The following is a 12,267-nucleotide window of genomic DNA, read 5'->3' on the forward strand; positions in this document are numbered from 1 at the left end:
AAAAGCTACATTTCGGTTTAAGTTAAGTGAAAATAAAGATGTAATTTTTTTCCCTGTCTAACTTCAGACTTCCAAAATTCTGAGGTTAAGCACTCTTGCTCAAGAGGAACCTTTCTTTGGAGAATAGTTCCCAGGCTTTAAGACTGTGTGTCAGAAAATTACCTTCCTGGAATTCCTTAAAACTGCTGCTTCATCGATGGCATTTCTTATTTTCTAGCACCATGGTAATGGAGTTCTGTTTTGTTTTTTTCCTCACCAACAGGGTAGGAGGTTTCCCTTTTCTCCACATCCTCACCACCATTTATTTTTTGTGTTCTTTTTGATGTTAGCCATTCTGACAGGGGTGAGGTGATACCTCATTGTGGTTTTGATTTGCATTTCCCTGATGCAGAAATCAGCATTTTAAAATTTAATTTAATTTTTGTTTTACTTTGGAGTATAGTTGATTTATATTGTTGTTAGTTTCAGATGTACAGCAAAGTGATTCAGTTATACATATACATGTATCCATTCTTTTTCTTTTTTTGTTTTTGGCCACGCTGTGCAGCTTGTAGGATCTTAGTTCCCTGACCAGGGATTGAGCCCCAGCCCTCAGCAGTGAGAGTGCAGAGTCCTAATGACCGTCGGGGAATTCCCCATATATCCATTCTTTTTCAGACTCTTTTCCCAAGTAATGGAGTTTTCCTTTAAAATCTTCTTCTCTATTGTTTTCCTGAGGTTACCTCAGGCCCAAATGCAATCTATTGACAATGTTTCTTCTCTAGTCTCCCCCATCTCAACACACCACCCAGCTGCTCAAACCAGATTCCTGGGATCATTCTCTGGGCCATGGGTTCTGGATTCAGGTTCTGAATCTGGGGTCCACGGTTTACTAGCTGTGTCACCTTGGACAAGTGACAAGCCTCCCTTTCTCTGCCTGTGAGACTGGGATGGCAGCAGTGCCCCCACCTCATAGGACTGTTCTGAGTATTGCATGAGACATCCCAGGTATTGCACTGGAACAGCCTGGCATGGAGTTAAGTGGTTAGTAAATGTTATCCATTACAGTTATGCTTGATTTCTTCCTTTCCCTTATTCCTTAAACCCAGTTTGTCAGAAAATTTATATAGAGTCTCCCTACAGGTATATTTCATATTTATCTACTTCTATCTGTTTCCATTGCCGTCATCCTACTCGAAACTTTCATGCATTCTCATTGGCACTTCTGACTGGTGTCTCTCCTTCCTCTTGACTGACTCCAATCAGTTTCCCCTATAACAACCGTATGATTTTTTTTAAAGTGTAAGTGAATGATCTAATCAAAACGTTAGTGACCACCGTACATTTAGAACAGTCCAGTGGCTTCCCGTCAAGCCTTTCCCTGACCTGCAGCCTGTGTTTTTGGCCCCTGCCTCCTTTCAAGTGTTTGCTCGTGCTGTGCTGTTTCTCTGGTCTGCCTCTGAACTTGCCCGTGTACCCACTGTTCTGTGGCCACGTTGGCTTCCCCTCAGTTATTTGGGTAGCCTGGTCCTTTCATACTTTGAGGCCATTGTGTGTGACCCTCCCTCTGTTCAGCTGCATGTTTCTGCCCTTCCTCAGCTCCCATCCTTCTCATCTCTGTGGGTATTGGTTCCTTAGAGAGCCTTTCTTAACCACCCCTACCTAAATTAGGGCACCAAATTCCTCCTTTATCAGCCTGAGGCTCCCTAAACACATCAACAAGTGAATATTGCCTCTCCATCAGGGAAAAGGATAATTAACAGCCTGTGATTATGAAACATGCAACTCCAAGAGGAGTGGAATAATTTTACACATTGTGAACATTAAGTGATTGTAGAGCTATTTTAAGAAATTGCTATCTTGAAATTGTTCGAGAAGGTCTTTGATATTGTTATTCAAGAACAAAGAGAGGCCGGCCCACTGAACCTGTCTGCAGAGGGTGATGGAGGTACTCATAACCCAGCCATGCGCCTCCTCACTGCTGTCAATCATTTCTGCTCCAAAGGGTAAAGCAGATGTCATAAAATTTCCCTCCTTGAAGTAGCTGCCTGGTTGCTGATAGAACCCTTCGTGCTCCTCTCTCCTAAAGTGAATGGTCAGTTGCTGCTCAGACATGAGAAAGATGCCTCATGATTAGACGGTAGAAACCAGTGTGGTAATATCTGGATCCTGGTTTTAATTTTTGAGTTCGGAGTGAAGAGGCAGCATAATGACTCCCTGATTGGACTCGGTCAAATTTCTTTGTGTTTTGAAATTTCTGCCTCGTTACTTATTTTTAATTAATCCTAGGCCAGAGAAAGGAGGCACTCCTGATTTTTGGCAGTTGCCTAAAGCAGCCAGGAGAAGGGTGATAGGAGTTGAGAATCATGTTGTGAACCACTTCAGTGACCTTTTTAGTTTTTCTTTCAAATAAGTGTCCCAAAGGACACTGGGACAGATGCTTGAATTTAGGATAATAAGTATAAACGCCTGGTACTCCTGTTTGGCTAAATGGTGTTCCTGATTAAATAAAAATGTGGTCTCTTTTGGGGAAAGACTACTTTTTGTTGACATACTTTAGCAGAACCCATGCACAGAAGTATTCCTGGTATGGACTGTGGGTAATGATAATCATTTGGAAAATGATGTGTCTAAAAATAAAATACAGTTTTTTTATTGCAAAAAAGTAACATATACTTAATTTTTAGAAATTCTACCATAATTCTGCCCTCCAATCAAGCCAAACTTTTCATATTTTTCTTGTTCCCCTATAGATGTTTATATGTTTATCTTTCTATATAGTTGTAATCTTGCTGTGATCATCTTGTATTCTGACTTATGTTATGTTATGATTTTTATGTTTCATTTTTAATGGCTGTATAGCATTCTATCAAGTAGAAATGTCATAACCATTCTCTTGTTGGTTGATTTGCTTTATGATGTATTTTTTATGATATACTTTTAATGATGTCTTTGTTTTGCTCTAATTTTGCAGGCAGAGACATTTGTTTGGGTTAACAGTGCATCAGCACATTCCCAGAGTGTTGCCAAGGCCAAATATGAATTTTTATTTGGCAGATCTGAAGAGAAAACTCCAGATACTAGTAAGTGTTTCCCTACCTTCCTCTTTCAGGTAACAGATAGGAAGTGCTATTGAAATTTCAAATCTCAGAAGCTGAGAATTCTTCAAATCAAGAAGTGACTTGAAATTACCTAAAGCAGGCTACTAGAATCACATCCTGTATTTCTGAGTTCTACACCTTAGGAAGAGGTAGAATTATTAGTGAATAATTAAAGCAAACAGGTTTCACAGAGGTAGGAAGGCAGCAGTGCGGATGGAGAAAAGGTACTCAATCAGCAGGAGATAAAGGCCATAGGAGTCCTGGGAGTCAGGCAGAGAAGGGTACTGAATGTGGTTAAGAGCTTTGGCTCTTTAGCTAGGCTTCTTGAGCGTCAATTCTGGCCTTGTAACTTATGAGATGCGTGACCTTGAGTAAGTTGTCCAAGCTATTTTTGCCTCAGTTTTCTCATCTGTAAAATGGGATTATAATGATATATGTCTCAGAAATCTTTTGAGGATTAGGTAGATTGACGTATGTAAGGATCTCAAAACCATACTTGGCATGTAATAAATGATATGGAAGTGTTTGCTGCCATTATTATTTATTATGATCATTATCATCATCATATTCCTGACCTTTGAAGCTGACATTTAGAAAAAATACAATCCTGACTCTCCTCAACTCCATCACTGACACTGATTTTCTGTTTTGGGTAGACAAGGAATCTGACCTAATGTATTGGTAGCTGTTGTTCAGTTGAAGAAGTCAAATGCTAACTATTCATTTGGATTTATGTGTTAGATGGGATTATATAATGGGCTCCCTAATACCTGGGGCTAGCAAGAATGCAGTGTATATCAATAATTCCTTTTATCTTAATAATGAATATTTATTCGATATTTCAGTAGTTGGGGACTCTTAATGAAGTATAAAACAGCTAAATTATTTTAAAAAAATCATTCTGCTTTTATTATGTAGCATAAATACCTAACATTCTAGGCTAGAGGTTTGGGGCACTTAATCATTTATTCACTTTGTCTCAGGGAGTACTGACTGTCATCACCCCGAGACTGTGTAAAACTCCTCCTTGGCATAGCCTTAACTTTGTGATTTTGTGCTAATTAAGCTGTTTTTAACTTTGATAAAACATGATTTTTACTTCACTATATAGAGATACTATCAACTGTCTACATAGTCCTTTGACTTATTGGTGGGTGAGTTTGGGTCTACCTTACTCATAGGTTTTGTAGTTTTCCAAGTGTACCTGAGGAGAATCAAAATGACATTTTAAATCTCCTGTTCCTTATTTGCCTTGGTAAAAATGGTTGGTGTTATTTATTTCTAGTGTGATGTTATTCTGCAGGCGTGTAAGTGTGCATGCATTTATTAAACAAATCTATTTAATGAACACTTATTATGTGCTAGTCACCTGTGCTGGGCACTGTCGTGGTACAAAGAAGTAGAAGACAGTCCTTGCCACATGGGGGCTAATTCTTTGGTCAGAGAGAGGGAATGATCATTTTCAGCTGTGCTGGTGATGGCTTCATGGAGGAGGTGAAAGTTGCACTGTTCTTTATTATTATTATTATTATTATTTTTTTTTTTGCGGTACGCGGGCCTCCCACTGCTGTGGCCTCTCCCTTTGTGGAGCACAGGCTCCGGACGTGCAGGCTCAGCGGCCATGGCTCACGGGCCCAGCCGCTCCGCGGCACGTGGGATCCTCCCAGACTGGGGCACGAACCCGTGTCCCCTGCATCGGCAGGCGGACTCTCAACCACTGCGCCACCAGGGAAGCCCCGCACTGTTCTTAAAGAATGACTAGTATTCTGATTAATTGAGTTTTGGGGAGGGCATTTCAGACTGAGGGAAGGGTATGACCAAGGGTGTGGTGGCAGAAAATAACAAATTTTTTGGAGAACATGGAGGAAACTGCCCAGGTTTGGTTTGCAAAGCATATCTGTGAGAGATAGGTTTAGAAAGATAACCATTTAGAAAGGGGCAGAATCATGGAGGGTGAAGAGTGTGCATTTTAATTTAGGTATGCAGAGATGAAGTGCCAGGTATTGTTTTTTTTAATCTATTTTTTATTTTTATTTTTTTATTGGGGTATAGTTGCTTTACAATGTTGTGTTAGTTTCTGCTGTAAAACGAAGTGAATCAGCTATATGTATATATATTTCCTCTCCCTCTTGGACCTCCCTCCACACCCCCTAATCCCACCCATCTAGGTCACCACAGAGCACTAAGTGGAGCTCCCTGCGCCATACAGCAGGTTCCCACTAGCTATCTGTTTTACATATGCTAGTGTATACATGTCTCCCAATCTCCCAATTCATCCCACCCCCACTTCCCTCCCCCCTTGCCCCCCCGCCCCCCGGCCTGTGTCCACACATGTGTTCGCTATGTCTGTGTCTCTGTTCCTGCTCTGCAGATAGGTTCATCTGTACCATTTTTCTAGATTCCACATATATGTGTTAATATACATAATTGTTTTTCTCTTTATGACTTACTTCACTCTGTATGACAGTCTCTGGGTCCATCCACGTCTCTGCAAATGACTCAGTTTCATTCCTTTTTATGACCGAGTAATATTCCATTGTACATATGTACCACATCTTCTTTATCCATTCCTCTGTTGATGGACATTTAGGTTGCTTCCATGTCCTGGCTATTGTAAATAGTGCTGCAATGAACATTGGGGTGCATGTGTCTTTTTGAATTATGGCTTTCTTAGGATATATGCCCAATAGTGGGATTGCTGGGTCATATGGTAATTCTATTTTTAGTTTTTTAAGGAACCTTCATACTGTTCTCCATAGTGGCTGTATCAATTTACATTCCCACCAACAGTGCAAGAGAGTTCCCTTTCTGCACACCCCCTCCAGCATTTATTCTTTGTAGATTTTTTTTTTTTTTTTTGCAGTACGCGGGCCTCTCACTGTTGTGGCCTCTCCCGTTGTGGAGCACAGGCTCCGGACGCACAGGCTCAGTGGCCATGGCTCACGGGCCCAGCCACTCCGCGGCATGTGGGATCTTCCCGGACCGGGGCACGAACCCATGTCCCCTGCATCGGCAGGCGGACTCTCAACCACTGCGCCACCAGGGCAGCCCCTCTTTGTAGATTTTTTGATGATGGTCATTCTGACCAGTGTGAGGTGATACCTCATTGTAGTTTTGATCTGCATGTCTCTAATAAGTGCTAATAATAATTGCTAATAATTAGCAATGTTGAGCATCTTTTCATGTGCCTCTTGGCCATCTGTATGTCTTCTTTGAGACATGTCTCTTTAGGTCTTCTGCCCATTTTTTAATTGGGTTGTTTGGTTTTTTGATGTTGAGCTGCATGAGCTGTTGGTATATTTTGGAGATTAATCCCTTGTCAGTTGCTTTGTTTGTAAATATTTTCTCCCATTCTGAGGGTTGTGTTTTCATCTCGTTTATGGTTTTCTTTGCTGTACAAAAGCTTTTAAGTTTAATTAGGTCCCATTTGTTTATTTTTGTTTTTATTTTCATTACTGTAGGAGGTGGGTCGAAAGAGATCCTGCTGTGATTTATGTCAAAGAGTGTTCTGCCTATGTTTTTCTTGAAGAGTTTTATAGTGTCTGGTCTTACATTTAGGTCTTTAATCCATTTTGAGTTTATTTTTGTGTATGGTGTTAGGAAGTGTTCTAATTTCATTCTTTTACATGTAGCTGTCCAGCTTTCCCAGCACCACTTATTGAAGATGCTGTCTTTTCTCCATTGTATATTCTTGCCTCCTTTGACATAGATTAGTTAACCATATGTGCGTGGGTTTATCTCTGGGCTTTCTATCCTGTACCATTGATCTATATTTCTGTTTTTTGTGCCAGTACTGTCTTGATTACTGTAGCTTTGTAGTGTAGTCTGAAGTCAGGGAGCCTGATTCCTCTAACTCTGTTTTTCTTTCTCAAGATTGCTTGGCTATTTGGAGTCTTTTGTGTTTCCACACAAATTGTAAAATTTTTTGTTCTAATTCTATGAAAAATGCCATTGGTAATTTGATAGGGATTGCACTGAATCTGTAGATTGCTTTGGGTAGTATAGTCATTTTCATAATATTGATTCTTCCAATCCAAGAACATGGTATATCTCTCCATCTGTTTGTATCACCTTTAATTTCTTTCATCAGTGTCTTAGAGTTTTCTGCATACAGGTCTTTTGTCTCCCTAGGTAGGTTTATTCCTGGGTATTTTATTCTTTTTGTTGCCATGGTAAATGGGATTGTTTCCTTACTGATTTTTTGTTGTTAGTGTATAGGACTGCAAGAGATTTTTGTGCATTAATTTTGTATCCTTCAAGTTTACCAAATTGATTAGCTCTAGTAGTTTTCTGGTGGCATCTTTAGTATTTTCTCTGTATAGTATCATGTCATCTGCAAACTGAGAGTTTTACTTCTTTTCCAATTTTTATTCCTTTTGTTTCTTTTTCTTCTCTGCTGTGGCTAGGACTTCCAAAACTATGTTAAATAATAGTGGCAAGAGTGGACATCCTTGTCTTGTTCCTGATCTTAGAGGAAATGCTCTCAGTTTTTCACCATTGAGAATGATGTTTGCTATGGGTTTGTCGTATATGGCCTTTATTACGTTGAAGTAGGTTCTCTCTGTGCCCACCTCCTGGAGAGTTTTTATCATAAATGGGTGTTGAATTTTGTCTAAAAGCTTTTTTCTGCATCTATTGAGATGATCATGTGTTTTTTTTCTTTAATTTGTTAATATGATGTATCACATTGATTGATTTGCTTATATTGAAGAATCCTTGCATTCCTAGGATAAATCCCACTCGATTGTGGTGTATGATCCTTTAATGTGTTGTTGGATTCTGTTTGCTAGTAATTTTTTGAGGATTTTGGCGTCTATGTTTATCAGTGATATTGGCCTGTAATTTTCGTTTTTTGTGATATCTTTGTCTGGTTTTGGTAGCAGGGTGATGGTGGTCTCCTAGAATAAGTTTAGGAGTGTTCCTCCCTCTGCAAATTTTGGGAAGAATTTGAGAAGGATCGGTGTTACCGCTTCTCTAAATGTTTGATAGAATTCACCTGTGAAGCCACCTGGTCCTGGACTTTTGTTTCTTGGAAGATTTTAAATTACAGTTTCAATTTCATTACTTGTGATTGGTCTGTTTATATTTTCTACTTCTTCCTGGTTCAGTCTTAGAAGTTGTACCTGTCAAAGAATTTGTTCATTTCTTCCAGGTTGTCCATTTTATTGGCATATAGTTGTTTGTAGTAGTCTCTTATGATCCTTTGTATTTCTGTGGTGTCATTTGTAGTTTCTCCCTCTTCATTTCTAATTTTATGGATTTGAGTCCTCCTTTTTTACTTGATGAGTCTGGATAAAGGTTTATCAGTTTTGTGTATCTTCTCAAAGAACCAGTTTAGTTTTGTTGATCTTTGGTATTGTTTTCTTCATTTCTGTTTCATTTATTTCTGCTCTGATCTTTATGATTTCTTTCCTTCTACTAATTTTGGGTTTTCTTTGTTCTTCTTTCTCTAGTTGCTTGAGGTGTTAGGTTAGATTGTTTATTTGAGATTCTTCGTGTTTCTTGAGGTGAGATTGAATTGCTGTAAACTTCCCTCTTAGAACTGCTTTTGCTGCATCCCATAGTTTTTGGGTCATCGTGTTGTCATTATCATTTGTTTCTGTGTATTGTTTTATTTCCTCTTTGATTTCTTCAGTGATCTCTTCATTAGTAGCATTTTTTAGACTCCATGTGTTTGTATTTTTTACAGTTCTTCCCTGTAATTGATTTCTTTTTTAAAAGAATTATTTATTTATTTATTTATTTATTTTGGTTGTGCTGGGTCTTCATTGCTGCATGTGGGCTTTCTCTTGATGCAGCGAGTGGGGGCTACTCTTTGTTGCGAGCTAGTCTGCACAGGTGTCTCATTGCAGTGCCTTCTCATTTTCGTGCAGAGATCTAGGCACATGGGCTTCAGGAGTTGTGGCATGTGGGCTCAGTAGTTGTGGCTTGCTGGCTCTAGAGCGCAGGCTCATTAGCTGTGGCACACAGGCTTAATTACTCCGCGGCAAGTGGGATCTTCCTGGATTAGGGATCAAACCCATGACCCCTGCATTGGCAGGTGGATTCTTAACCAACCACTGTGTCACCAGGGAAGTCCCTGTAATTGATTTCTAATCTCATAGCTTTGTGTTCAGAAAAGATGCTTGATATGATTTCAGTTTTCTTAAATTTACTGAGGCTTGATTTGTGACCCAAGATGTGATCTATCCTGGAGAATATTCTGTAAGCACTTGAGGAGAAAGTGTACTCTGCTGCTTTTGGATGGAATGTCCTATAAATACCAATTAAGTGTGTCTGGTCTGTTGTGTCATTTAAAGCTTGTGTTTCCTTGTTGAGTTTCTGTCTGGATGATCTATTCATTGGTGTAAGTGGGGGGTTAAAAGTCCCCCACTATTATTGTGTTACTGTCAGTTTCCCCTTTTAAGCCTTATGTATTGAGGCAGTCCTCTGTTGGGTGCATAAATATTTATAATTATTATGTCTTCTTCTTGGATTGATCCCTTGATCATTATGCAGTGTTCTTCCTTGTCTCTTGTATCAGTCTTTATTTTAAAGTATATTTTATCTGATATGAGTATTGGTACTCCAGCTTTCTTTTGATTTCCATTTGCATGGAATATCTTTTTCTGTCTTCTCAGTTTCAGTCTATGTATGTGTCTCTAGGTCTGAAGTGGGTCTCTTGTAGACAGCATATATACGGGTCTTGTTTTTGTATTCATTCAGCCAGTCTATATCTTTTGATTGGAGCATTTAAACCATTTACATTTAATGTTATTATCGATATCTATGTTACTATTACCATTTTCTTTATTGTTTTGGGTTTGTTTTTGTAGGTCTTTGTCTTTTCTTGTGTTTCCTGCCTAGAGAAGTTCCTTTAGCATTTGTTGTAAAGCTTGTTTGGTGGTGCTGAATTCTCTTAGCTTTTCCTTGTCTGTAAAGCTTTGGATTTCTCTGTCAAATCTGAATGAGATCCTTGCTGGGTAGAGTAATCTTGGCTGTAGGTTCTTCTCTTTCATCACTTTAGGTATATCCTGCCAATGCCTTCTAGCCTGCAGAGTTTCTACTGAAAAATCAGCTGATAACCTTATGGGGATCCCTTTATATGTTATTTTTTGTTTTTCCCTTGCAGCTTTTAATATTTTTTCTTTGAACTTAATTTTTGTTAGTTTGATTAATACGTGTCTCGCTGTGTTTCCCCTAGGGCTTATCATGTATGGGACTCTCTGCACTTCCTCGACTTGGGTGACTATTTCCCATGTTAGGGAAGTTTTTGACTATAATTTCATCAAATATTTTTTCAGACCCTTTCTCTTTCTCTTCTTCTTCTGGGACCCCTGTAATTCAAATGTTGGTGTGTTTAATGTTGTCCCAGATGTCTGTGAGAATGTCCTCATTTCTTTTCATTCTTTTTTCTTTATTCTGCTCCTCGGCAGTTATTTCCACCATTCTATCTTCCAGCTCACTTATTTGTTCTTCTCCCTCAGTTATTCTGCTATTGATTCCATCTAGTATATTTTTCATTTTAGTTATTGTGTTGTTCATCACTGTTTGTTCTCTAGTTCTTCTAGGTCCTTGTTAAACATTTCTTGTATTTTCTTGATCTGTGCCTCCATTCTATTTCTGAGATTTTGGATCATCTTTACTATCATTACTGTGAATTCTTTTTCAGGTAGGTTGCCTATTTCCTCTTCATTTTTTTGGTCTTGTAGGTTTTTACCTTGCTTCTTTGGCTGTAACATATTTTTTTGTCATCTTATTTTTCTTTTGATTGGTGGGGCTGTCTTCCTGTCTTGCTGGTTGTTTGGCTTGAGGTGTCCAGTACTGGAGTTTGCCAGCAGTTGTGTGGAGCTGGGTCTTGGTGCCGAGATGAGGACCTCTGGGAGACCTCACACTGATTAATATTCCCTGGGACCTGAAGTTCTGTTAGTCCACTGGCTTAGACTTGGTGCTCCCACCACAGGAGCTCAGGCCAGAGCCCTGGCCTGAGAACCAAGACCCTGTAAGCTATACAGTGCAGCAAAAAAAAAAAAAAAAAAAAAAAAAGCAACAAACAGAAAAGAGCAGAACAATAACAAAGAATAAAAAATAGAGTTAGAAAAGTTAAAAATATATTAGAAAAAATAATAAAAATGAAACAACAAAACAGAACCACAATAGCAAAAGCAAAAAAGAAAAAAGAAAATAAAGAAAAAAAAAAGAGATAAAAAAAGTAAAAAAATAAAATATTCCCTGGTGCCTTCTCTATCAGTGTCCTTCTCCCGATTGTGAACTACAGCCAACCCCCACCTCCCCAGTGGGCCCTCCAAGACCTCTGCGTAGGTCTCTGGACTCACTATGTCAGCCCTACGTCTGTGTGTGTTCCTTTCGCCAGCGTCTGTTCCTGGAGCTGGCCTGGAGCACACGTGCCAATGCAGGCCAGCTGGGGCACAGGTGTTCACAGGCACACCCACAGGGGCTGGAGGAGGCCTTGGAGGGGGGCAGCGTTTGGCCCACCTGGACCCACGCGGCCAGAGGAGGCTTTGTCAGGGGCGGGCCTCAGACCTGGGACCCGTGCAGTCGGAAGAGGCTTTGGCCGGGGCCACTCAGGTCCGGAACTCATGCGGCCGGAAGAGGCCTTATGTTGGGGGCTCAGGCCCAGGACTCGTGCAGCTGGAAGAGGCCTTGGTGGGGAGGAGGAATTCAGGCCCAGGAACTGTGCCACCGGGAGAGGCCTTGGTAGGGGCAGGAGTTCAGGCCCGGGACCCCAGCAGGCTCATGGGGGCCCGAGGGGCTGGGGGAGATGCTGGCCGCATTACCCTCCAGTCCCCTGATTCTGTGAAGGTCCCTCTCCTTCCCTGCTGATCCTCTTGCTGTGAGTCGGTGCCTCTGAGCGTGGGAACCTCTCCCCTCCCCCAGCCCCCCCACAGGGGTGCCAGTCCCATCCCACCTCCACTTTTCTTCCCCCACTCCTTCCTTCCCGTGTCCAACCTGGTCGATTGGGGATTTCTCCCATCCTTTTAGGGGTCCAAGGTCCCTCACCAGTGCCTAGTTGGTGCCCTTTTTGTGAGGAGATGCGAACTCTTTGTCTTCCTACTCTGCCATCTTGACTCCACCTTTCTTGTTGTTTTTCTAACGCTCCAGCCTGGGGTAACTGTATTTCTCCAGGTGCCATTTTAGAGAGATAAATCAAGATGGGTTGATCTGGAAATTGGAAGGGGCAGCAGAA

At 40.6% G+C, this 12,267-nt stretch overlaps 1 protein-coding gene across 2 annotated transcripts in view; it reads left to right on the plus strand.

Moving 5' to 3' along the window:
* Positions 1-12,267, plus strand: part of PSD3 (pleckstrin and Sec7 domain containing 3) — a 572,386-nt gene that overhangs the window by 129,759 nt on the left and 430,360 nt on the right. For both annotated transcript variants that reach the window (XM_022571390.2, XM_022571392.2), the window contains exon 2: positions 2,954-3,062. In XM_022571390.2, coding sequence (XP_022427098.2) covers positions 2,954-3,062 — 109 coding nt within the window. The remainder of the gene's footprint in view (positions 1-2,953; positions 3,063-12,267) is intronic.

This window comes from Delphinapterus leucas, chromosome 21, assembly GCF_059928025.1.
Source record: "Delphinapterus leucas isolate spDelLeu-1000000601 "Yukka" chromosome 21, BTC_Dleu_Yukka2, whole genome shotgun sequence".
NCBI lineage: Eukaryota > Metazoa > Chordata > Mammalia > Artiodactyla > Monodontidae > Delphinapterus > Delphinapterus leucas.